This window comes from Xenopus tropicalis, chromosome 6, assembly GCF_000004195.4.
Source record: "Xenopus tropicalis strain Nigerian chromosome 6, UCB_Xtro_10.0, whole genome shotgun sequence".
NCBI lineage: Eukaryota > Metazoa > Chordata > Amphibia > Anura > Pipidae > Xenopus > Xenopus tropicalis.
Window position 1 is genome coordinate 52837193 of NC_030682.2, and position 26705 is coordinate 52863897.

The 26705-nt window shown below is 35.9% G+C and overlaps 1 protein-coding gene across 2 annotated transcripts; it reads right to left on the reverse strand.

Annotated features, from left to right (window-relative positions):
- Positions 1 to 26629, reverse strand: ttc30a (tetratricopeptide repeat domain 30a). Of its 2 annotated transcripts, XM_031903171.1 has the most exons (20): positions 26375 to 26629; positions 25006 to 25071; positions 23434 to 23643; positions 22252 to 22308; positions 21215 to 21350; positions 20143 to 20247; positions 17754 to 17882; positions 17177 to 17226; positions 15843 to 15995; positions 14655 to 14720; positions 13981 to 14034; positions 13250 to 13315; positions 12112 to 12188; positions 11153 to 11363; positions 9787 to 9834; positions 7108 to 7179; positions 5388 to 5491; positions 4346 to 4424; positions 3552 to 3681; positions 1 to 1463 (listed from the first exon to the last, which is right to left on the reverse strand). In XM_031903171.1, the coding sequence occupies exons 1-20, from the start codon at positions 26426 to 26428 to the stop codon at positions 1327 to 1329; spliced, it is 2004 nt and encodes a 667-aa protein (XP_031759031.1). In that variant the 5' UTR covers positions 26429 to 26629; the 3' UTR covers positions 1 to 1326.
- Positions 26630 to 26705: the final 76 nt, after the last annotated feature.

Sequence of the window (26705 nt, forward strand, 5' to 3'; positions counted from 1 at the left end):
TTAACCACAAATGAGCTAGTTTAATCACTGAATAAAATGGGCATTTTAACACCAGACATACGAGTATAATTACTACAAAAATAGATAACTGTGAAATGCATGGCCATCTTGGGTTTTTTTTTCTCCAGAAGTAGGGAGCTGCTGTTTAATATGCAAATAGGTCCTAGTTAGAAGCCTGTCTGAGACAGTTGCACTTGGTGATCCCTTCAGAGCTCAGTGGTAGAGCAACGGATTATAAAGGATAGCAACTATCCAGAGGGCACTGATTCAATTCCGACTCGTTGGTGATCCCTTCCCTTTTTTTCCCAGGATGCAAAAATTATGCCTCCCTAGCTAATAAAATTAATGCTATCATTAATAGGGAGGAAAGAGAAAAATATAGGAAGGCTGGTACTATTTTTCCAGAATTAATTGCATTCAACCATATTGGTGGCAAAACACACATTTATTTAATGTTTAAAATTATTTTAAGGAGTAATAAGGCATGGTGATCCAAATAACACATATATCTGGAAAATGCCAGGTCCTAAGCATTCTGTATAATAGATACTATACCTGTATAATGAATTTTGCAACAACATTGCCACCAGCTGGTCAGTTTTTCTAAATATACAGTAAAGAATATGTTACAAAACAGAACTCTTCTGCGACATGATCATCAGTGTATGTACTACATTAAGAGCATTAATAGGGATGTATGCGTTCCCTAAACCTAACTCCTTCCAGTCCCCTAGCTCTCCTAAGTAGGCCTCTAGAATGTAAGCTCTTGTGAGTAGGATCCTATTTTTAGTCTGTAACCCTTATTTAATTTATGTAAATCCCCTGGTATAAATGATTGTGCTGCACTGCACAACTTGCTGCCAATATATAAATGAAAATAATTTTAAACAATTACAAATGCAAGAGATTTTTTCAATAAGAATCATCCCTACCGGTCCTTTATCAGTCTCTATGTTGTGATCAGGCACACTAAGAGAACTGCAGTTTTTGCTAGCTAATACCACACAACTTCATAATGATATAAATAGTGCAGTTTAGGCGCCAGATTCCCATGCATTCCAGATAATAGATTCCATACCTGTACTGTGGTAAAGGAGAAAAAAATAATTCTCTATGTAGTACATTTTCTTTAAAGTTAAATTAAAATACAACCATTTCTTATTGGTTTATGTTAAAAAAGCCAGTTTTGATTTTAAATAAAAAAAACTTTATCACAACACTAGTAAATGAATACAATATTTATAAATATTATTTGAAGACATAAAAATAAAAGGAGCACAATGTGTGTGGAAATTAATTATAAGACAGGAAATATGGGAGATACAATTACAAATTCCAAGAGGTTATCTCATAGAGCAATGCTTTAAGCTGCCTGGATTCATAGGTGACTGTATTCTTTCCGATATGCATTCTCTCTTCTTCTAGTGGCTGCTCGATTACAGCAGGAATGTTTCTGCCATAAACTAGACAGAAAGCAAAATTACAAAAAAAAGTATGAGAAGAAGTTTAATTTGTCAGAATCCCAAATCATTATGTGTTGCTTGTAAAGAAATGTACTAGAACTGAAGCAGGCCAACACCTAAGCTCTGGGGTGCCATTAATCCTTTATAAAATGAGTGGGGATTACTGCACTTTTTGTATTATCTGAAACATTCTGCATAAACTTTAATACAAAATTCAAATATAAAATGACTAAATGTCAGAAGAGGCAGTTTCTCCACCCACCCTGCCAGCCCCCCACTGTATTTAACTGAAAACACAAGTAGAGGCTGTTTTGGGCATGAAAATTAGATGCATTTGAAGTTGTGTGTTTGCTACTATAGTTTATATAAATAAGCTGATGTGTAGCTATGGGGCAGACATTCAACTTGGGAAAAAAAGGCACAGGTTACAGAGCAGATAACAGATATCGCCACTGCATGCTACAGAACTTATTTGTTATCTGCTATGTAGTCTGTGACTTTTCTCCTTTTTCAAGCTCGAATGGCTGCCCCTGTAGCTACACAGCAGTTTATTTATATAAACTATAATAGGGTTTCTGAAGCAAACACATAACTTTTACCAGAGCAGGGCAAAAGTATATTATATTTTAATTACTTTCAAGTAGGGATGCACTGAATCCAGGATTCGGTTGGGTATTCGGCCAGGATTCTGCTTTTTCCGGCAGGATTCGGCCGAATCCACGGTCCTGGCTGAACCGAATCCAAAGAAATCACATAACTTTCTGTCATGTTAAAGAACAATAAAAAGCTGCTAATCAATTTATTACTTTATGAAAGTGGTCCTTTGTGTGTACCTGATCGCTTACTTTTGTTTTTAAAAAATACAGCTCCTGTCTTGAGTATCACCGTTTTAAACATACCTTCCACCTCCCTTAGTTGCAGGCGCCACCTGCATGTGAATGATGTCACCAACATGGTGCCAACAAATAAAATGTGCATGCGCATTTGTGCCTCACCCTGGATGCGCGCCTATATATGAAGCTTGCACGCTAGACTGTAGGAGGCAGGAGCTGCAGTAAAAGATGCTCAAGGCAGGACTCAGTAATAAGGACTTGCCGCTCGGTGCATCTTTCTTCTTCAGCTATGCACGTCACCATGGCAACTACGCTGCTGCCATTCTTCTGAAGCAGTAGGTGAGCTCATGAAGTTATGTAATGTAATGGTGATCCTTCACCATTCTACACATAACTGCTGGTCTTGGTCTTGACAAAAATGACATGCATTGTGGGTATTTTGCATACTGAAGATAGCGGTTTTGCAGAAATTGCAGGGACTGAACTAAAAACAGGCTTCATACAGAGTGGAATGGCAAAGGCAGCATTACTATAGGTATGGCTTTATAAAGATATAAACTCATTCATACCCTTTCCTTGTCCTTTTTAACACGGAAGTGGAAAAAGTTTATCCTTGCGCTACGCATATGCGGATTAGAATTCAGATTTGGTTTGGTATTCAGCCAAATCCCTTACAGTTTCAGGGGTTTGGCCGAATCCAAAAATCTGGATTCTGTGCATCCCTACTTTAAAGCATTTTGATTTTTGGGTGTTAGTGTTCCTGTAGGTTGCTCTTGCACCTGAATCCAAGGCTGTGGTAAATAAACCATTATCTCTTAAAGCCAAGGCGAAAACCTCTACTAAGGCAAGAAATATGGCAGAACCCACCCATATGTGTAGACAAACAAAACAGTATGGTAAAAAAAAAAAATAAGCAATACCTTATATCCAAAAACTTATTATTGCATGATGAAAGAATATGTATCTAAGGAACTTTCAGTTACACATTCATCATTTATTGTTAATGTTAAAAGTCATTTATAAATTCTTTAATAGGAATCTTGCTTAGAACTACATTTTCTTTCATTCTGCAAAAAGTAGTTTTTGGGTGGAGATCTCCTTTAAGGAAACAGCACAGAAAACCAATTAATAGGTCATATGTAATATGGATCAAATTTGCCCCTGAGCAATGATCTAAAGCAACAATGAAATCTTACAGGAATTGGGCAACTGTTAGTTAAATCTAAAGTTGCCACCTATTAATGTCATAACTTACTCTCACAGTGTTCCAAGAACTGTAAGCATTCCGCTATAACATCGTCACGCAGCATGATCATGTGTTTTGACATATTTTCCAGCAAGGAAAGGAAGCATCTTTTTGCGTGATACCATGTGTCTGTTCCCAGCTGGAACACAAATGAGAATAGTGTAGTTAGTACAGTATATAAATACACACACATATGTAGTGCTGATGGCTGGTTTTAGTAGTTGCAAGTACAAGCAGTTTAATAGCTGTTTGCCAACAGCAGTGGAAGCTAATACCAACCCTCAAGAGCACTATTAGTTTAGGTTTCTATGACTTGCTAACAGGTACAACTGCTGCTAAGCCTCATTTGCTAATTATCCATAAAGATATCCTGCCTGAAATTCTTTTATTGGTTGTTAGCAATTTAAATTTCTGTTGTATATTATATTATTTATCAACTGCTTCATGCCTGGTAATGTGTGATTTTGTCTTAAATTAAGGATTTGTAGAAAAACAGGTAAAGATGTGTAGGATGGATGTGTAGGTCCTGCATGTGTTACTCAGTCACCAATGTTAATGGAATCTGGAAGTCAGTGTAGGTGGTACAAATGCTGTACACTCAGTCCATCCTAAAGCAGTGTAGGCAACATTTCTACATCACTAACCCTTCAAAAGGAACTGTCCAAAGAAGGAAACAGCAGCATGTGCCAAATTAATAAATACAATTGGACCAAATTATGAATTTGCAAAATATCATAACGTACACATAAATAACAATAATTTATGCAGAGTGTAATTGTCTGGTTCGTATGCATTTAACTTGCCTTTTTGTTATACGGCTCCAAACTTTTGATAACTCGAGAAATGCCAAATTCATAATTTCCTTTTGCACAGTAAAGTGTTCTGTTAAAGACAAGTGAAATAAGTATATAAGGTCAGAAAAACCAAAGCCTGTTGTTGGAGTGGTACAGAGTTTAGCTTGGCATGGGCATAGACATTTTTATATCATACACCTGTGACTAAAATTTGGCTTAACAAGTGTAAAAGCAAGCAATGCTGCAGCAGGAACCAACCCACCAAATCTTCTTGTATCTCATACAGACCAATACCAGTACATGGAATATGTATTCCTCTGAAGCAAGGAAAATTAAGAAACAGAATAATCTGCAGAAACAGAATAATCAGAATACAGTTCTAAAATAGGAGAGGGTATCTGTGTTTCCTCCCTTCATTTGGTATCACAAACAGATATTCTTGGGCTAACAAAACTCAGCAGGATAATATGAATAATCTTTATTACACCGATCTCTGCCTTTAACTCTGATGATTACGTGGTACTGAAATATTTAGCAGATAACTCTAACTCTAATAGATAACTCTAACTCTAAAGGGGTCATTTCCAATTCAGTGCAGGGAGTAAATAGCAAAATAGCAATTTGCAAAGTTTTATGCACCTTGTGACCTGCATTTTAAAAATTATAGAGTGCTACTATGTTTGAAAGCACTCTATTTATGAAGGGCTGGAGGGGCACACATTCATTCACCCTCTTAACCCCCAACTAGCAAACCTTACATGCAAGTGTGAGCTGGCACCGGTGGAAGCATGCTGCAATGGAGTCCTATGGCAGGCGGAAAGGCCAGCACCTGCATTGGATTTATTTGCAACCCTTAGTGCTCTTAAACTTGCTTCAGGGGTCTCTGTAAATAACAACCTAAATGCTTACAACCTCTTAATTAATGAAAATGCAAAGAGATCTCAGTTTGGGTCTATAAACAGAGTATTAAAAACAGTTCCATGGACAGGAAAACTCTGTGTCTAAAGTGTAAAGAATTTCTAAAAAGTCGATTTTTCACAATAAGGCTTACCCAATAACTAGATTAACAATACAAAGATGGTAGATCTTTTTATCAGGGTTTTCATAAGCTATCTGTTCCTCTTCTTTTTCAATCTTCCGCATGAGTTCTTCAGCCTAAACAAAACAATAATTACATCAGTTTATTTAGGATACAGCACAAAGATTACATTCTTTATTGTGGTGCTTTCTGTATACTAAATAATATATTGTTAACCAGGGAACCTCTAAACTATGGCACTGACGCCATGATACCATCATGCAAGGTTATAAATATTACCTTTCCATGTTTCCTTTAGATCTGTCCTGTGATGCACACAATGAGGCAAGGCACAGAAGAGATCAAAGTAAGTGTGAGTAAAAAAAAAAAAGGAAAAATTTATTTAGTTTCCATTTGCTGTGTTTCAAAAAAGCTTATGTGATAGTATTACCGGTTCATCCTGCATATTTTGCCTTCCCTCTACAGCCACAACCTTCTAATTTATTCCCGCAGGGCTACTACTGCAGTTACAATGGATAGGTCCTTAAGTGGAGAGCATAGCTAATATAAAAGCACTATGCCATTTACGCCTGGTATAATGGTAAATTAAAATATTTTAGATTTTAGACCATTGTGGAGCAACAGACAAATACTAAAGTGGATATATTCCTTCCACAGTTGTGTTGCTTTAACTCAAATTTCTGGGCTTTACCCACACATTGTGCCTTATACCTCTTTTCTTTTTCAACTGTAAGCTCTTTTGGGCAGGGCCCTCTCTATCTCTGACAGAAGTAGACTTTAAGGATTCTTCTTAACAATGCTTTTGCTTCTTAAGTGTACAGTAGCTAACATGATGTTTATAACCTTAAAAAATGGCAGTTTACCTTTTAAGGTGACCTGTCACCCAGACATCAAAAACTGTATAATAAAAGTCCTTTTCAAATGAAATACGAAACCCAAATTCTTTATTTTATTAACACATCCTTACCCATTACAAATGCATTTAAAAAACCCAGCTGTCAATCATATAATGCCTGCCATAGGCATAGAGGCGGGGCAGACAATTACTTTCAATTTCCTTCAGCACTTAATTGCCCTCTCCCTCCTCGCCATCTAGTTGTTTAGCCAGTGAAGAGGCATGTGCTTTAGGTCCCTCATTTTGGCACATAAACATGATTTTGGGGTGACACAAAGCTTGCCTTCATAACAGTGTCCACAAAATGGTGCGCATACTTGCTATGATAATTCCAGGACTGAAGGAAATTATTTATATTATTTATATAGTGTAAGTGACAAACACAATAGAAAATAATTTGGAATTATTTCTTAGGGTTACAGGTCCCCTTTAAATTAATTTTAAAATGATGACAGTGATATTCTGAGGCAATCTGAAGTTTGTCTTCATTTTTTATGATTTTTGAATGCTTTAGCTTTTTGTTTATCAGCTCTTCAATTTAGAATTTCAGCTCATCTCATTGCTAGGCTTCAATTTATCATAGCAACCAAACAAAGGTTTCAATGAGAGACTGAAATATAATTGTAGCCAATAACAATGAAATTGCAGCTTCACAGTGCAATAGATTTTGCCTACCATGGCCAGTGACCCTGTTTAAAAACTGGCAAGAGGCAGAAGAAGGTGACAAATAATTCAAAAACTATGCAAATTGAAAATTAAGGGCAGTTGAAGAGATTTTTTTTATTGTTTTTGTGGTAATTTGAATAACTTGCTTTCTTATACAGATTTGAAACCTACCTCCTCATTTTGACTCGTCATGATGTAGGAAACACACAGATTAGCCAGAACAGCTGCACTGACATTTAATATCTGGAACAAAACAACTGCAACGTTAGACATAAATCAAAAGCAACATTGTATGTTACAATAATATTTATCTTACTGGCTGATATGTGATATTTTCACAACATTTGTAGTAGCACCCATTCTATCTCTATTCTGGTATAGATGATGAGAAAACACAACAATTTACTGATGGCACATTTGATCCAGAAATTTGTCCCAGTTTTTACATTAAAATGAATGCTATTTGCTATCTGTTGTGGTCCATCTGTAGTTACTAGACTTATGTTTAGGCCTGGATCCAAATCGAGTGTCTGTTTCTTCTGTTTTTGGCCCTTAATCTCTGCACTTCTGACTACAGAGAATCGGGACAGTGACATTATAGGGGAGGGGTAGATAGTCTGAATAGATGGGTGGGGTAATGATGTCAGAGGGAGAAACAATTATGTGGCAGGTCGGGATTGGCCAGCATTCAGAGCTACTGTATTGTAGTTGTCAGGGTTTCATAAAGCTGAAATCTAGATGAGCAGTTCTGAACTGGATAGGTCGTGTGAAAATTGGACTTTGGTTGGTGGCAACTGCCAACCCTACTTCAGACACCTAAAACCGAGGTAGTAAGTTCTGAAGCTTGCTGTAGCTCATACTTTGTACACAGAGCAATACATACCCAAACTGACACACATATAATGAGCACTCTCTTCAAATTAATGTTAATGCTTTTACTAAAATACTTATATAAAAATATTAAATGTAGTTTACTCAGGAACCATCTCTCTCCTGTAGCAGGGAAAGAAGGAAGGTGGGAAAGATATTGGCAAGCAGAGTTCAGGAAGAAATGCTGTGGTGTGCCCTGTCAAGTTTAGGCGCCCAGTTAGAGCTTTTAGGCTCTGTTTTGTGAAGCACATCCCCTCTTATAAGATACTGTGTGGTTGTCAGTGACATTCAGTAAGTTCACACTGTGGACAATTCTTTTGGAAGAAATTAATATGAAAAATAACACAAGCTGGAGCTAGGCAAAATAAAAAAATGACTGCAACACTAAGGTGAGGGGCGCAAGAATCTGTGTGTTAAAGGTGAGGTGACTGGGGATGTCCAGAAGGAATAAGGAGAAACTAGGAGTAATGGAAAGGGAGCAACTACAAGGGAAAAATAATTGGGAATTGGGAAGCAAGGGAAGGAGAGAAAGCATGAAATGAGAGAGAAAGAAGGTAGTCAGTATTTATGCTACTGTGTTCTGGAGGAATTAAGCATGATGGCAGATTCTGGAGGAATTATGTGTGGGAGATTTGTTGCCTGTGGTTAAAAATGCGCTACTGCAGGCTACAAATCTCCCAGTAATGCTTTCCCACCGGCAATAAAGTAAATCACTAGTGGGTAAACATACCCGGTGCTTTATTTTCTAAAGTTGCCCAGAGTTTCCACAAATCTCCCCATCTACCATCACCCTAAATATCAAGACGGCACTTTCATTTATTATTGCGGTGTTGTGGTGCCATTAAACTTAGCAATGCAGTTATACTTCTATGTGTTCTGAACTTTATTATACTAAAAGGACCATTGACAAATCACCTCCCTTGGTGTGGTGGGACAGTGCGAGTCAGTAGCACTAGAGCATTTTACTAGGAAGCATGATCAAGGGGCGTGGCCTGGATGGAGCAGGCAGAAAAACCCAGGTTTTGGGCCGGATTGGCGTCTATGATAGTGTGAAAGTTACCCAGTATGTGGTTAATTTCTTTACAAAGCAATCACACTATTGTACCTGCTTTGTACAACAGGTGGCATTGCACATGTATCTGGACACTTGTGTGTAATCAATCTCTGCATACGGTACACAAGACTAACACAAACCTAATTTAAAATTATTTTTTTTGCAAAAACAGCAAATATACATTTTATATTTATTGTCATTTTCCTTGCCCTGGGTCAATTCATCAAAAGCTTTGGTATGTTGTCTCCAACCAAACAATTAGATAGCAGGCTCAATCATCTGTCAGCATCATGCATCAACTATCGCCCTCTACAACTGACAGTTTTTCATTACTAGATATGGTCTCCCAGGATAAAGTAAGGGATTAACTAAGTAAGCACTGTCTAAATGGCTACCTAATATTTGAGCAGAAGCCGGTAAACTGATTAAGGCCAATTTTAGAACTGTTTGTTGCTTATATAACTGTATTTCTACATAAAAACCCCAACATTTAGGAAACAACAGGAAAATAAAAAAGCCAAAGAGCAGCATTCACAGACTAGAATCTTCATTGTGATAAATAAGCTGCCACCTTGGTCAAATGATCAAATAGAAAATAAACATGTGGCCAGTTTTACAGTTACATCTATTATTAAAGCAAAATTTCTTCAAATATTGCATTGTTAAATATATGCCAGAATTGCTGCAATGGTAAAGCCATTATAGATAAATGAGGGAAAGCTGTGTGTTCGCTAGCAATACAGGTAGTTAAATAATGCAGTGAAGATTGCTGGTCTGAGAGTAAAGCAGCAAGTCGCTGTACAAACAAGCAGGCAGTGCAAGAGGATTTCTGTATAACAAACATGTGTCCAATGCCAAGCAGTCCCAAAACAAAAGCAATAAAACCATTTATTGCAAAAAAAAATGCAAAACAAAAACTCTGTTACCGAAACTTTTCTCTTGCAAGGGCATTCTTGTATGTCACATTGTCCAAGCTACAATGCACATAAGAAAAATCATGCAGAGAAGCAATACTTACTATTCTAAAGTGAAAATAGAACATTTTGTAGATATATGTCTATCTATTTCATGCAGCAAGTGGACAATCAGATTACTAAGACATCACAGGAAGATAAACATACTCCCTAAAGGACTGTCTGATTCCACCTTCCAAGTTCAAGAGAAATTGCTGGCTCAGCAGTAACTCCCATAGGATTTAAATTTGTTCCAGGATTTAATTTTTTTTTTTTGGTACATTCTTATAAAAATAGGAAGAAAATAAACTGTGGATAGTCAAGAAAGAAGAACAACTTTAAGTTAAAAGTTCTGACCTGGCAATAAACCTATGGTATAACTGTTATAGGCATATTTACATAAAATGGGTAATTTGGGGTACCTAGATTTCATCCAGCACAATGTTTTTCTAATTATAACATTTAAAGTTTGATTAGTTGTGACGATCACAGGGAGACAAGACACAAGGCTTTTCCCAACCAATTCCCTTGGTGTAGGTCAATAATAAATCAGGGACATGTCACAGCTTTTTCTGAGAAAATTGTATTCCGTAATTAAAATTTTGCATATGTAAGTAATTAGCCCTGGACATCAAAGACGACCCAAAGCAGTCATGGTCAATTTTATGTATATTTCATTTTTTTTTTTTTTTTAAAAACGTGAATGATCTCTAGCAATTTTAGGTTTTTTTTATTACTAAACATCTTGTATCTGTCTAAATCTTCTGGACGGCAGTGCTGTCCAACATTTTCCATGTAGTGAAACCATTATTTGATATGCCACATGATACAATCAAGCTATAAAATGTAGTGTATGCCTCCCTGTTGGTCAACGCTGGTGTACTAATTAAAAGCCCTTTACAATTTAGTACCCAAAAAGGGTGATTAACAACTTCCCAGGGCTCACGAAGAGGCACAAGATCGTACACTTTTGTGCTCTCTTAAGCCCCTGGAAATGCTTCACTGTAAACTGAATCCCTGGTTAAAAACTCAGCACTCGGTGCAGAGGGCAGCATTAAGGGTTGCAGGCCCTATTGCCTGCCACAGGGCAGCTGGAGAGAACAGGGTCTCATTGTAGCCTGTATCCTCTGCCAACATGGAGTGCAGAGGCCTGCAGTGATATACAAAGAGCACAACACAGTGTACATAGTTTAATAAAATTAATGATTGCATTTTTTTTTTTACTTTAAATGGTGCCTACTTATTTTCTTCAACTTTAGACACATGTACCGGTACTTAACAGATGTATCAAGTTTCATGAACCAGAATAATTTTAATGTATTTATGTAATTTTACTTACATTATCATAGTGTTTTTTAACAATGGGCTCATAAAAGCCAATAGCCTCCTTGTATTTGTTATCTTGCATGAAGAGAACATGAGCCACATTCAGTTTCCAGATATCATGCTCATTGCAAAACTCCACTGATTTACGGAAGATTTTTTCCACCATCTGGTAGTTCTCCATGTTCCAGTAAATTTTAGCCTGTGCCATTAAGACAGGAATATACCTGAGAAAAGGATTTTAAGGTGAAACCATGTAAATAATTGAGATAATTAGCATATACGTTTAAATTTAAATTAGACTTTGCAAGCATGTACGATATGTAAAAGATTGTTATTCAAGGTGAAAACATATAACTACACATGATACATAATCATGCATTTGTCAAAAATGGACTACTAGTTTGCCACTTTAAAGAAGAACTACAGGTAAAACCACTAGGGGTGCCAAGTGGGTGCCTGATTTTTTTGAAGATTAGGAGCAGTTTAGCTATTAGAATTACTGGGGGATTGAAACTAATGAAATTATTTCATGTTGCGTTGAGTGGCACAGTACAGAACAATACGGTAAATATTATAGTACGGTAGTAAAATTTAAAACAGGGATTTATTAATAACATAATGTAACACTGTAACTACAATACAACTTCCTAAGCAGTAATTTAACAGAAAGAAGGATCTATTTATAAATGTTAAAAATTAATTTTATTTATAAATGGTCAAAGGAAACGGATTCCATTTACCTCGTTAAGGGCACTTCTAACATCAATAGATATTGATGAAGATACCACTTAGACTCTTATAACTTGGCATGTGTAAGACCTAGTGATTTTTATTACATGGTCGTCAGTTAGTTCCGTCACTCATAGACTGTAATATTTTATATGTTAATAGGTGTTTACATTTCTCAAGGCTTCCGTACTCTGAAACAAATATTTTTGTAAAGATCAAAATAATAATAAATTGTGCTCTTACTTTTCCAACGTTTCATCATATTCATTTACAGCTTTCTTTACAGCCTCATCATCCCTGTTATGTCGTGCCTCTTGCACCTTTTGAAAGTAATCATAATTAATAGAGAAAGATACATTTTTCACTCATGCATACATGTTAACAAACTGCAAAGTTTCTAACAAGATAACAAAGAGACATGATAAACATTTTAAGTGTTCACTTATAAATGAATACTCTTGTAATTATAATATATCAAATACAGCTCCTATCTCAATAAAAATAATTAAGGAACTAGCAGATCACACTTTATAACACAGTCATGAGAAGCTAAAAAGGTGGGTGACTTAAGGATATTAAGTTTATATTTGCCTTTAACTGCATGAATAAAGTATGCATATCCAGCATAAACCCATGTGTTATCTCTGAGGCACAAAACATGGACGAAACTGGAATATGAGGGATGCTCACCAAATTTACAGCATACTTGTCATCTATGCATGTTAAGATCTACGATTAGCTCTTAGTACTATTATATATAATTTACATATGTGAGTGTGCAGATAGGTCTGTATATAAATGTCAATATACGTGCACTGGGGTCTTTTTTTTACCCAACTTCGTAATCATAGTACAGAGATACAGTAATATCAGTTATAGTTTTGCTGTATGTGAGGACTTATTAAACAGCCCTATGGTTTATTATCTGAAACTAACTGAATTGAAAAAAGTATTTTCAAAGGTAAACACCTGCGTATCTTTTTGTATCAACCCCCCCAATTTTTGATCGGTAGAAGTGACAATTAACCTTAGTATATCAGTGAGTTACAAAGCCTACTACAAGTTTTTCCCACCTAAGCTAAAGCATTTTGGACCCATACATGGGTGAATAAATACCGACTGAAAAGTGACCAAGTTGACAGCCATTACTGAACAGTGTATAAGAATCTATAAACTCTACTACTTCTGCTTAAAGTGAGTTCCTAACATCTACAGTTAAACAGAATGTTGTGCCATTACTTTTGTGTGGTCTTCATATAAGCTTATAGAGATGGATTCTTACTTTAGTACTCTACATCATATCATAATGCAGTTTCTTTTTTATAATGGCCCCAATTACTTCAAGCTTCTTTTTGCATACTATAAATGTAATAATCCACACCTGTTTTGTTAACTTTCTCATTTGTTCGGTAAGCATTCCAGCTAGTTCATCAAGCTTGAAAAAAGCCTAAAGAAAATACAACAAATTAAAATCCTTGCAAATTATGACTTTTAGCATGTCAAGCCACTGGTTCATGCAGAGCAATAGCTTTAAGTGAAGCAAAAAAATATCCTTATAATTTATACACAGTTAGGGGCTGATTTGCTAAGACACGATTTCGAATCCGAATTGGAAAAATTCCGATTGGAAACGAACATTTTGCGACTTTTTCGTATTTTTTGCGATTTTTTCGGCGTCTTTACGATTTTTGCGTAACAACGCGAGTTTTTCGGCGTCTTTACGATTTTTGCGTAAAAACGCGAGTTTTTCGTAGCCATTACGAAAGTTGCGCAAAGTCGCGATTTTTTCGTAGCGTTAACACTTGCGTGCAAAGTCGTGCCTTTTTCGTAGCGTTAAAACTTAAAAGGCGCGACGTTTCGCGCAAGTTTTAATGCTACGAAAAAATCGCGACTTTGCGCAACTTTCGTAATGGCTACGAAAAACTCGCGTTTTTACGCAAAAATCGTAAAGACGCCGAAAAAAATCACAAAATTACCGATCATTACGAAAAAAACGCAATCGGACGCATTCGGCCCGTTCGTGGGTTAGTAAATGTGCCCCTAGGTGTCACTAAAAACAATTAGAGCTTTCATTAGTCTTTTTTTGTTCTACAGGTGCATAAGCAGGAATACCTCTTCAGGTGCAGTCTGGCAGGTTATCATGGCATCCAGAAAATCATACAAATACTGAAAAACAAGTCAAACAAATCAAAAGGAAAAAAGTGGTTAAAAAAACAGACACATCCTGATGGTAAAAAAATATAATTTCCGTATGAAAATATGTGAAACAAAGTAGAACCCGTATAACTTTGTACCCCTACTTTAACTTAGTCAACGGGTTGCACTGAACTGAGTAAGAAGTACATTAAAAAAAACATTCTATTACTTTATAGTTACATTTTACGTTATAAACACTGGGCCATTTGCAAAGGTGGTATAAGAACAAAATCTTAGTAAATTACAAATGTCTGGCACAGAATACCTTCAGTTTACTACTTATACATTACCACAGCACACCTACACAATTAGCAGACTAGCAAACTTTCGTCTGGAGTGGGCAGACAGGGAACTTTGTGAAAGGCAGTAATAGCTGAAGAGTAGCATTGGGGTGACTGCAGTGCATTTACACAGGGCACTCCATGGAAATTTAGGGGCTACTTTGCAAAAACTTTAATTTACATTATTGCTGGGGGAGAAAATATTTTCAGGAGATTATGAAAAGTAAGCTCTGCCCACAGCTAAACCATTAATCAAAGTTAACAGTGCAGGGGACATTAAAATAAAAATCAACTATTTGTTGAACTTACTGGTGTGAGAAATTTATAGGTGAGATGAGCATTTTCAGCCAGGACATCTGCTGCAAGATCAAAATACTGGAAAGAAAACAAACTTATATGAAACCTTCTAACAAAGCTAACATTTTATCAGTATGACTGTGTTGCAAAAGTTTTAAAACCAAAGTAAATTGCTTTAAAGTAGAAGTTTAGCTTTACATTAACTTTTAGTAAATTAGCTTAAAGTATTTTAAGCAACTGTATAACCGGTCTTTATATTTAATGGGTTTTGAATAATCAGTCCTTTTATTCTGGTTTATTTCACCCCACAGGTAAAAATGCTGACCCAGACAATCCCAAAATATGTTTCTAAAATGTTTCTGAGGCTTCAGTTGCGGTATTATTCTTGTTTTTTATTGCTTATTTTCGTTTAAAGGCCCCCTCCTAGTAATTTCAATTTTGGTTGCAATGATTTTAAGACCACCAATTCTAATAATAATACTTTCAATTTCAATCACTAGACCAGCATAACAAAAGATATTAAAAAATTGGAAAACCACAGCAAATAAACAAAAAATATCTACTGCAAAATGTCAGAGAGATGTATGTATCAAAATTTAATCTGTGAGTTTTTTCTTAATTCAAATAAACTCAAAATTTTACCAAACTCAAATTTTTGCTTATTTATTAAAAATTTTAAATATAACAACCTGATCCAATTAAAACATGCAAAAAAACTTGAATGCACTGAGTTTGTATTCCGCTCACTATTTTCAATGGGTCTGCAAACTCTCAAAAAAATGTGAAAAATTCTAATTGAAAAATTTTGACTAGGACAACTCCTATTGACTTCTACATGAACTCACCAGCTTTTAGAAGGCAGTTTTACATTCGTATTTTTCAAGTTTTGGTGCGCTCAAAAAAATGAACATTCAAGTGTTTTAAACCATAATCTGAATTTGTGAAAATTAAAAAAAATCTGAATTGCAGTAAAAATTAGAATTTGAACATCCATAAATCAGCCCCTTAGAATTGTACTGCCTCAGTATGTAGACATTTTTATTAAGCTATCAGTTCCTACTGTATTCTACCTTTATTCAGTCGCAATCTAATCTAATATTTGTTTTTTAAAAAAACATATAAATGGCAGCATTTATTTTATATACAGAGTATTGGCCTTTTCGTTTCCAGGTATTTAGGTATTTTTAAAGGTATAAATACCTCGTATTTACAGTATAAAAGTAAAAGATTGCCAAAGGTCTCTGGGGGAAAAGGATTCTGCTGAAGCAAGAACTGAAGTTTCTCAAACCCTTCAGTGGGCTTAGTATCCATATTCATCAAGGCTTGATTATGAAGAGTAACTGGATCAAGTTCCTGTAACAAATGATATAATTAAATTAAAAAATACTATATGACATATAAAATAGAATGTATATAAAGTTGCGCTTTTACCTTTTTATTTTTCCTTTGCATATGTTTAATGCAAATATTAAGAGCTAAATATATATATTTAAACTATTTGATTTATTTCAGCAAGTTTCTGTGAAAGTACTACAGACTCAGACTGAGATTTTACACTTGCCTGGGCAACCACTGTCTCTCTGGCAGGCTGGACACAAGCTTCCTTATAACCCACTTTAAAGTCATTTAATTGTAATATAATGGCATTGTAAGAATCCTGAAGAACTGTGGCCCAACCCAGAGAAATTGTTGTATATAGTAATAGGTCATCAGCATAGCCAGGCCAGGAAAGAAGCACTGCCTGAATGAGCACAAAGGATTGGACTATTGTGTCCCTTAGGGGGACACCAGGTCTTTGTAAAGGATTTCTAATAAGTTCACATAATCACACAGGGCTGCTGTATGATTTCTCAAACACTCTGTATAAATATAAATAGATCTCCTTGCCTCCTATAAATGCATTCTTCCCCAGGTCTTTGCAAAGGATCCCTAATAAGTTCACTTAATCACATAGGGCTGCTGTATGATTTCTCAAACACTCTGTATAAATATAAATAGTTCTCCTGGCCTCCTATAAATGCATTCCAGAAGACTTCAACTGAAGGTCACCGCCATCCTTTATTGTCGTCTATGAGGATTTGTGCAATCAGTTCTGGTCAATGCATGTAAAGTCTACAGGAGGGAGCTGGCCAGACCAGGGCACCCAGACAATAAAAGCCTAGGGAAATTCAGAGTACATGAAAAAGGAAATAACTTTACACAAAGAAATTGCTTGGGGCTTTATTAATTATTTGTGACAGTAAGCACTACTTAAAAAAATCTAAATAACTGTCCTAGTATACATACATAAAAACTACTTTAAGCCATATATGTAGCAACTAAGTTAGCCAATAGGTAATGCTTATTTTTTCTGGTTTTGATCCATGGCTAGCATGACATATCACTCAGCGACTCAAATAATCTTCCATACCAATGAAAAAAGGAACAGAAATAAAAGAAATCTACATTCACTTTTTTGACAGTTTTATAGACCACTCCTAGAGCTTTATGAGCCATAGGCATATGTTAACTTTGCAATATGCTGGAAATCCTACCTCTTCAGACCTTGGGGGCATGTCTGTCAGGGCTTCTTGGGCTGCTTCATCTTAAAAATCAACAAAATAACATAAGCATATATTTTATAATGCAGTGCTTCATATGATTTATACATTTCTAGCAACTACAAAGCCATCTGGTAATGCTTGCAAGAATTATGGAATCTATTAAAGAATTCTCAGAAAACAGAATGCATTATATAAATCTATTCCAGTCCTCAAATTTATATACAAAAGCAAAATGACATGAAATTAACTTAATGTTCTGTGTAACAATAATGAACACAATCTTCTCTGTTGTAATTATTAGAAATATTTTGGAATGATAGCCTTCAGTATTTGTTCCATTACAAAACTACACATCCTAGCATCTCTCATACAGTTCAGATTTATGAGCAATACTATAAGTTGTAGCACTTCCAATAGCTTGATTTCTAAAGGTTGCCTTTTTTCTCATACATATCTTTTGGTTTTGACATTTTGTGGCCCCCACAAGACTATATAGACTATATATATATTTAACAGTTTTAATACTGTGTGTATTTGGGTGTGATATCTAAAAAAGAATAAAACCTACAATTCTTTAACTGGTATTCAATGGCAGCTTTAAGGTTAAATGCTTCAATAAGTGCCGTTTCATGGAGTACAAGAGTGTTTCCCACACTTCGAACTTCAATGCCTTCTGTTGTCATACCAACACCAAGCTCTAAAAAAACATAAACAATTCAAAAGCATAAATATTTAAGATCTGAGGTCTTCATTTTATATTTTATTTTGCCTTCTTTCTCTGCCTCTTTACAGCTTTCAAAATGGAGGTCATTGGCCCAAGCAAAAAAAAACAACAACTGTTCTGTGAGGCTACAATTTTATTATTACTTGTTATTACTTATCTTTCTATTTAGGTACTCTCATATTTATCTTCTGCAAGACCTGCATTAAAAAATACTATTAACGGTTTATTTTAGGACCTGTTAGTGTACAATCTAACATCTCTATAAACATTTACTCTGCAGGTCTTACATAGGGGCTGATTTACTAACCCACGAATCCGACCCGAATTGGAAAAGTTCCGACTTGAAAACGAACATTTTGCGACTTTTTCGTATGTTTTGCGATTTTTTCGGATTCTGTACGAATTTTTCGTTACCAATACGATTTTTGCGTAAAAACGCAAGTTTTTCGTATCCATTACGAAAGTTGCGTAAAAAGTTGCGCATTTTGCGTAGCGTTAAAACTTACGCGAAAAGTTGCGCATTTTTCGTAGCGTTAAAACTTAACGCTACGAAAAATGCGCAACTTTTCGCGTAAGTTTTAACGCTACGCAAAATGCGCAACTTTTTACGCACCTTTCGTAATGGATAGGAAAACTCGCGTTTTTACGCAAAAATCGTATTGGATCCGAAAAATTCTTAAAGAATCCGAAAAAATCGCAAAACATACGAAAAAATCGCAAAGTACCGATCATTACGAAAAAAACGCAATCGGACTCCATTCGACCCGTTCGTGGGTAAGTAAATCAGCCCCATAATGTGGGTATACAGAGAGCTTGAAAAAAGCTAAGCCTTTAAAAATCTCCAGTCACTCTTTACCAGCGTCCTGCAAGAGCACAGAAGTTAATTTTGGGTATTTACAAAGCTTAGAATCATTTATTTGTTAGTCACTGTTTTTGGTCAGTAGGTGTGGAACAGACCCTAAATCAATAACAAATCTGCTGCAATATATTAAGAAAATTATTAAGAAATAATCCCAAATCTAAAAAAAAAAATGCACAGGAGTTCTAATTAAAACAAGTGTCAGGCTCTAAAGTCAGACACTAATCTAGGACTAGATGCCAGTGGTTAAGTCACATACTTTAAGGGTGTACTTGTTTTAATTAGAACTCCTGTGCATTTTTTTCAGTATCCTTTGCAAATAACATCACGATGCAACAGAATAGACTGGCCAAAAGGTCAATGGAGGGGATGATAGCAAGATTTGAGATATAAACCAAATGCAAAGGGGAGCACATTCTCTCACTGAAAGTGTGTTTGTTGGGGGTGCTGACTTGGGGTTATCATTATACCAACTTTTGTGTTAATAAAAAGACGAAGCACAAGAAAAGACAGAGATATCTTCCCCAACACAGTAATGCAAATTCAAAAAGGTAACCCCGCACAATAGTTCACTGGGTGCTCATTGTGTGAATTCGAAGTTTTATTTTTATTTTTACAGAACACAATTTCTTGGTACACCTTTTTTAAAATCAAACTTTATTTTGGCTATTAAAAACAGAGTTAAAATATAGAAAAAGAAAGAAAATGAAAGATTTTAAATATATTTGAAGTACCTGCAAATCTCAAATCGGTTTATGCTAAATTCATAGTGTTAGTACTGGAGGCAAGTAGTTACATTGCTCTGTTACTGTGTATACAAATTAATGTCTTTTTTTTAGTAACAGTATGTTTTTTTTAGCCCCAGGTGAAATCCGTTATATTGTAGCTGCTTTCCCATACCTCACTTGAACTTTGGTTAAACGATACCTAGTTACAATTCTGACTTCATACAATGTTGCCACTATTCTATATATCGGACACCTTGGCAATCACCTTGGCATTTTGAGTCTAGAATGCTCAGACCAACAAATTACCCGCAACATGAATTCACATGGTTCTTAGGATGTGTGTGCTTCAGCTATGGACCGACTTCAATAAATTACCATGACGCAAATGCGTTCTCCTTATCCGAATCCCGTCTCTCCGGCATTCAATCAACCTGGGACTGCCTAGGGACTAACACAATGTATACAAACTCACATTCATGGCCCCATCCCCTACAATAGGCTGGAGGGGACTATAGACTTCAAGTTTCCTGTTTGCAGTCGGAAGGGAGGGATCAAAACAGCTAAAATTATGGCCAGTTTAACTCATCTAACGGTGAGTTTAGGGGGAACACATTGATGCAGCATACAAATCATAATATAAAATTACCAGGATGCTCCCGGATTCCTCGTTCAATGATATCAGCAATGTGCTTTAAGGCAGGAGCATACTGTTTCATACTATAGTAACACAAGGCAATGTTGTAGGATAAATCTGTGATAAAAAGATACAAAAAAAAACATAAATTAGAATGACAAACATATCAATAAGCAATATCTGATTTTTAGCCAGCTCTGTTAATACTTTGATTCATTTCCACCGCACATTAAAGAAGGATAAGGAGAACAAACATAATAATTTTATTGTGTGTCCATCACACAAAAACTGATTTTTTCATACTGAAAGAATATGTAATTCCAAGCTACCTTCCAATATACATTAACAACAATTTTTTTTTTAATGGTGAGCAAATTATTTCTAAATGCAATTGCAAAAGAATTCTTAGAATTACAGACTTATTTTTCCCTGAGCAGATTTTCTAAAATATAAAGAAAAAAAAAACCTGCCCTTTTTGAAGCATAAATGAAATCATACATATAAATAACTACTTTGCCTTTTTAAAGGGCAAGTAAAGCTTTAAAGAAATATAAGCTATTTGTTTGGGAACAGGGCTGGTGAGCTACTCAGGTCCAGCAGCCACATTACATGTTAATTAGCACACCCCTTGCAACCTCCAGGCTTCTTTTGTTGCAAAACTGTGAGCATGGTTGCAGGGTAGTTGATGCCCCACAACAGTATAATATTGGAAACAGACTAAGCCTCTAGTCTCTGAATCTATTGACTGCATCCTTCAAATGACGCCTAGTTGCCATGTTGTCAAGACTGTAGATACTGAATATCCACACTTTGGTAAAACCACTTTGTGGCTTTCTACTATATGTGAATGCTTTGAAACTTCTTTACTACTTGACTCACGAACTACTTTGCCTTTTTTATAGTATAGACACCTGTAGATTTTCCTTATAACACTTTAATCCTTGTATTATTGTCACAATCTGCAGTTTACCCACTAGCTTGTACTTAGCCTTTTGCATTATTTTTGTATGATTATATCTTTTATTAACTGATTCGTGGTAGGTGCATTTATCTTTAGTAAGTACTTTAGGTGAAAAATATTTACCTTGTTTATAGCCCATCACTTGCATTGCTGTAATGAACTTTTTGCAGGCTTCTTCATAATGTCCTTCCTTATACAGTAAACACCCCATATTAATTTCACTTTCTGGGTCTTCTGATGGCATCTGCTCTACTAAACTCTGGAAAACATAGAAATAAAATCTAGAAAATTATGTGCCCATTCAAATAATACCTTTATGAAATGTACCTTATAAACACAAAATGTAATTCTATAATTAACTTATTGACATCAAAGTAGAAGGCACAGCATACAAAACAGCTTAAAAACAAAGGAAAAGGTTGACTGAAGAAAAATTAACTATAATTACCCTAGCCATTTATTGTAATGATAGCATTACAAACATGCCCTAGAGTTTGTTCAACCCATATATGCCTCTAATACATTAAAATATAGCCAGATATATTTATCTTCATTCCGTTACTGCATCACCAAATGTTCAGAGTCAATATCCACAGAGCACAAGTGGTTTGTTTACCATATGATTTCCATTGAGATAATAACCCATTTAATTATTACTTGTTTTATTCAGGCTGGCCGTTTTTAATTATTGTGTACCCACAGCATATCAACAAAAGCATTTAATAATACATGATTTATGCATGAATGAAAGGCTTTTAAATGCCATAGGGCAAAATCAACTTAACTACCATCGAATGATGTGTAGCACCTCTGTTGACAGTTTTGACACACCAGTCTGCAATGTTATGGAAGGCTGGCAGACAGTCTGATCTGAGACTTCTTCTTGCTCGATGCAAATGTAATGGTTTCTCTGCCAATGTGAATGGTCCAGTCACATAATATGTGACTGTTCCTCTCATGTAACACAGGGCCAGATAACCAAAAAGTCAGCCCCATTGTATGGCCATATTTAGTCATACGACTAGGTGATATCATCATCTACTTGTTCATAATATATAAGCCCATTTTATTTAGAAATTATGTTATTTTACCAGGCACACCTTATTTAGAAAAACCATTATGATTAATGCCACCTAAACATGTGGTTCTATTCCTTTTACCTTAGCTCCAGAAATATCTTCTTCTCCATATCTGATGGAAGCTTGTAATTTCAACATCTAAAATATACAAAATATTCATATATACGTATTTCAAATATTTGAAACAGACAGTTAACATAACTGGAAATGCTTCAGCAATGCTATTATATGAACACAACAATTGTTATACAGGTATTGGACCCCTTATCCGGAAACCCGTTATCCAGAAAGCTCTGAATTACGGAATGCCCGTCTCCCATAGACTCCATTTTAATCAAATAATTCAGAATTTTAAAACTGATTTCCTTTTTCTATGTAGAAATAAAACAGAACCTTGCAATTGATTCCAACTAAGATATAATTAATCCTTATTGGATGCAAAACAATCCTATTGGGTTTAATTAATGGTTTATTGATTTTTTAGCAGACTTAAGGTATTGAGATCCAAATTATGGAAAGACCCCTTATCTGGAATACCCTTGGTTCCGAGCATTCTGGATAATGGGTCCTATACCTGCACTAAATTTAGCAATAGACTACACAACTAGCACTCAAAATTGAGTTTCTCTAAGTTGTAAGGGAACTGTTATGGAAGACACTATACAGTGTCTATCCACTCTCTAAAGAGAAACCTTTAACCAATGCTTTGTATCCAAATTCAAATAAACACAAACATTTGCCAGCTGTCAGCGCACCAGAGGTCACCCCTATAGATTAGAGGAACAGAGCTTCCATTTGAAGCAGCGTAGGTGGTTTTTCACGGTGAGGGCAGTGAGGCTATGGAATGCCCTTCCTAGTGATGTGGTAATGGCAGACTCTGTTAATGCCTTTAAGAGGGGCCTGGATGAGTTTTTGAACAAGCAGAATATCCAAGGCTATTGTGATACTAATATCTACAGTTAGTATTACTGGTTGTATATATATATAGTTTATGTATGTGAGTGTATAGATTGGTTAGTATAGGTTGTGTGCTGGGTTTACTCGGATGGGTTGAACTTGATGGACAATGGTCTTTTTTCAACCCTATGTAACTATGTAACTATGTACAGTGCAAATTTTAATAGTATCTGACTTCTTAAGCATTTGCTCCCAACACCACCAATCCAAGAGACTAAATGCCTGTTTATTTTAATATATTTGTCTTACATATTTTATTTTTTCCCACATTTCACTTGGATAGTGGAATTTATGTAATTTTCTTACCTTGCTTTGATAGGCAGAACTGTCTAAAGCAAATGTTGCCTTCATGGCCTCTGGATACATGCAAGCCTTATACAGGGACTGTGCATAGTACAATTTATATTCTTCCACTTCAGGAGTGATCTGGATCAGCTGTTCATAGCAGTCTGCAGCATTCACAAAATCTTGTATCTGATAGTAACAGTAGCCCAGAAGGGAAAGGCCAGCTCGGGACTGCAATAAAAGTCCATACCATTAGAATATACTTCAGACCAAATCACTACTGATTGTAATTGTAGCTTATGTTGTGTTCTGAAACACAATGTAGCACAAACCAGCAGACTAACAGACCTGTCATGCTGGAGAAGACTAGCTTTTGTAACATTGTTTAAAAAATCATAAAAAGGAGTTAAGCGCTTTTAATAGCAATTACATTTACAAAAAACTTTTAAAACACTTTAATAATGTTTAATAAATCCATATTGAAAAGCTGCTTAGAATTATGTTTTCTTTTATGAGGCAAAAAATTATTTTTTGGATTGACATGTCCTTTAACATTGTCTTTCTAAATCCTCAGCTGAAAGTTTCCTTCAGCACTGATCCTCCCAGCAGCTACATACATTTAGAATTTGAATGGAAAAATAACCATAGACAGTAGGGTTCAACAAACATGTCTTTCGTATCAGTTCAAGTTGGGGCTTGCTGGGCTGTTATGCTGGGACATATCTCCTTCTTCCCTCCTACCACTGACACATGGAAAGAGATTGTTCTTTGCATGTACTCATTGCAGACCACGGCGTAGAGATGGGAGTTAGAGAGGTTTAAGATGTAGCTCTTATTGTGAGAAAACTAGCTTTTGCAGAAGTATAGCAGATATAATAAAATAATTTGTTAGGGAAAGAGTGACTTTTCTATTTCAAGGCCAATCTAACCTGTAAGGGTTGTCTGGAATGTTTATTTCTCCTTTACAGCCACTGTGAGGGAAGTGGGATATTACCTTCCCAAATTAAAGAAAGAAAGAATCATACACAGGTGTAACTCGGATATCCCTAGAATGCCAACTGAATATAAACAGTATGGTCTGTACTAGGCCAATAAATACTAATTGAGGATTTACTATAGGTTGCAGGACCAGGGTCCTCACCTTAAAAAAAAATCCTGAAGCTGAATTCCTGTTATCTGTCACATAAAACTCAGATTGCTCTGCCCTGTTTTACAGAAATTCTGCTTAGGTGTGTCAAATTAGAGGTCACGCATGACAGTCATCAGCTACCTAAGGGCGAAGACACATTGGGCGATAAGTTGCTGTGACTTTTTTTAAAAAGCTGCAACAACTTATCGGCATGCTGCAAACGGCATGACTCTGTGTCTTTGCTCTTATGGTTTATCATTATGTTAATGATTTAATCCTCTTAAATTCAGGCAAAAATTACAGATACAGTCCTGGTTAACTGACTTGCCTTGGGTTTAACTGCACTGATTCACTGGTTTCATAAGGAATATAGCAGTTTTATATGTTCTGCAATTTAAAGCATAAATAAAGCACATACATTTGCCTTTGTTCATTAGTTTTATATTTAACAAAAATTACATTACCCTATATTGCTTCTGAAGTTCATTGCTAAGAATCTGAATAGCTTCTCCATATCTTGCTTCTTTAATCTGAAAGAAGGGAACACCAGAAGTTAAACAAATCCGCTGTTGGTAGCCTTTCATCTTCACTAAACTAATACATACAATTTATTACTTTTATTATTCGTATTGTATTAAAAGGAAATTAAATCACCAAGAATGGCCTGGGGAAAGCTGACTGCTTCATAGAGCCCTGGAGGCTTAACCCTCCCGAACCTTATAAATCTTACCTCAGAAGTTAGGGGTACTCAAAACAAATCTGAACAAATCTTCCCTGTACCACTTTGTAACTACACTTCTTCCAATGGCTCTCATGAACAATCTGTAGACCTGGAAACTATGGCTATTTGAATGTTTTGGTTTTTGTATTACTAAACAATAAAAATTGACATTTAAAAAAAAAAAAAAAAAAGGAAAGAGAAATAAAATAGTAGCCTTTCTATATTTTATGTAGAAAAGGTGACAGACTTTTCTGGCAAAGTACAACTACAGTTATAAGCATTTTTTTTAGCCCTTTAAAATATGGTGGAACATTCTAGAATCTGTAGTCTAATAGCTGAGGAAAGTTAATGTCCCTTTTAACCACTGTAATTTTAGTGCCTGAAACGGTTTTAAATATTCAAGTTGAGACTTATTAAACTTTTAGCAATTTCTTCCCACTGGGTTTAGGTCACTTTTAATGTGAAAACTAAAACTGTGCTGGTTCTACCACAGCTTCAGTCTTTTATCTCCACAAAGGACTACAGTATCATGTAGGTATAAATGATTTAAAAAAATCTTTACTGCATCTGAATGATCTGAAGGGGTGAGATAATCAATGCCTCCCATAGCACACCTTATAAGCTGTGGTTACCTATTATTGGGATGTGTTTTAGCACAAACATTTGACATTTATAGTATTTCAAAGTTAATGACAGTATAAAAGGAAAGGGTATAACTAACATTTGGTCAAAAGAGACATTTCCAGAACCAAAACTAGCCGGAAACAGAGGCTTATAACCAGAAAATGTCACCGTAATATATGGACTAAAGAAGGACTGCTTGGTAACTAGGATTCATTTCCATAAAACCAATTCCCTGCCAAGATGTACCCTACATATCCGCTATCGAAGAAGCTGAAAGCGCCACTACTAATAGCTGGGGAGGTAAATGGGGCCCTTGGGACACTAACAAGCAGCTTCAGCGTTCAAGTTTATAGGAAATCTAATGTTCTGAAAGTTTAGACGGGGCCAAGTGATTTTCATAAGGGAAAATTACTGTCTGCGCCAGGCTGGCACTCAGCATCGCGCACCCCCACCCGCAACATTATAACGCGGCAAAAGCGCCTCCTCACCAGTTTGTAGATTGTCGCAGTGTATTCTCCATCTTTAATCTGCCTTGCAGCCATGTCCCCCGCAGTGACAGTTTCATCCACCGGGTTCCTTGGTCCCCGAGTGCCAGCGAACCCGCAATCTCATCTAAAGCGAGTCGCTGTTGGCAAGCCCGCACTACGCGCTGCCATAGCAACCAAACCGGAAGTTGTCACTGTATGCCTTGCCTTTTCCGTCAGAACCAATAGTTCTGGGACTGGGAGTGGAATTTCTCGGCATTTGCCGTGCTTTACTGTGTTTTTTTGTTAGTGTAATTCCAGTTTCATGACTAAAAGTACTGAAATACACAGAAAT

Bases quoted from the DNA above. Each gene is read 5' to 3' on its own strand.
- ttc30a (XM_031903171.1), bottom strand. From the start codon at position 26,428: ATGGCTGCAAGGCAGATTAAAGATGGAGAATACACTGCGACAATCTAC. The intron at 25,072-26,374 runs GTGAGGAGGCGC...CCCTTCTTTCAG, and splicing joins CTGCGACAATCTACAAACTG to ATTAAAGAAGCAAGATATGG. The intron at 9,835-11,152 runs GTAAGTAAAATT...TGTGCATTGTAG, and splicing joins TTAAAAAACACTATGATAAT to CTTGGACAATGTGACATACA.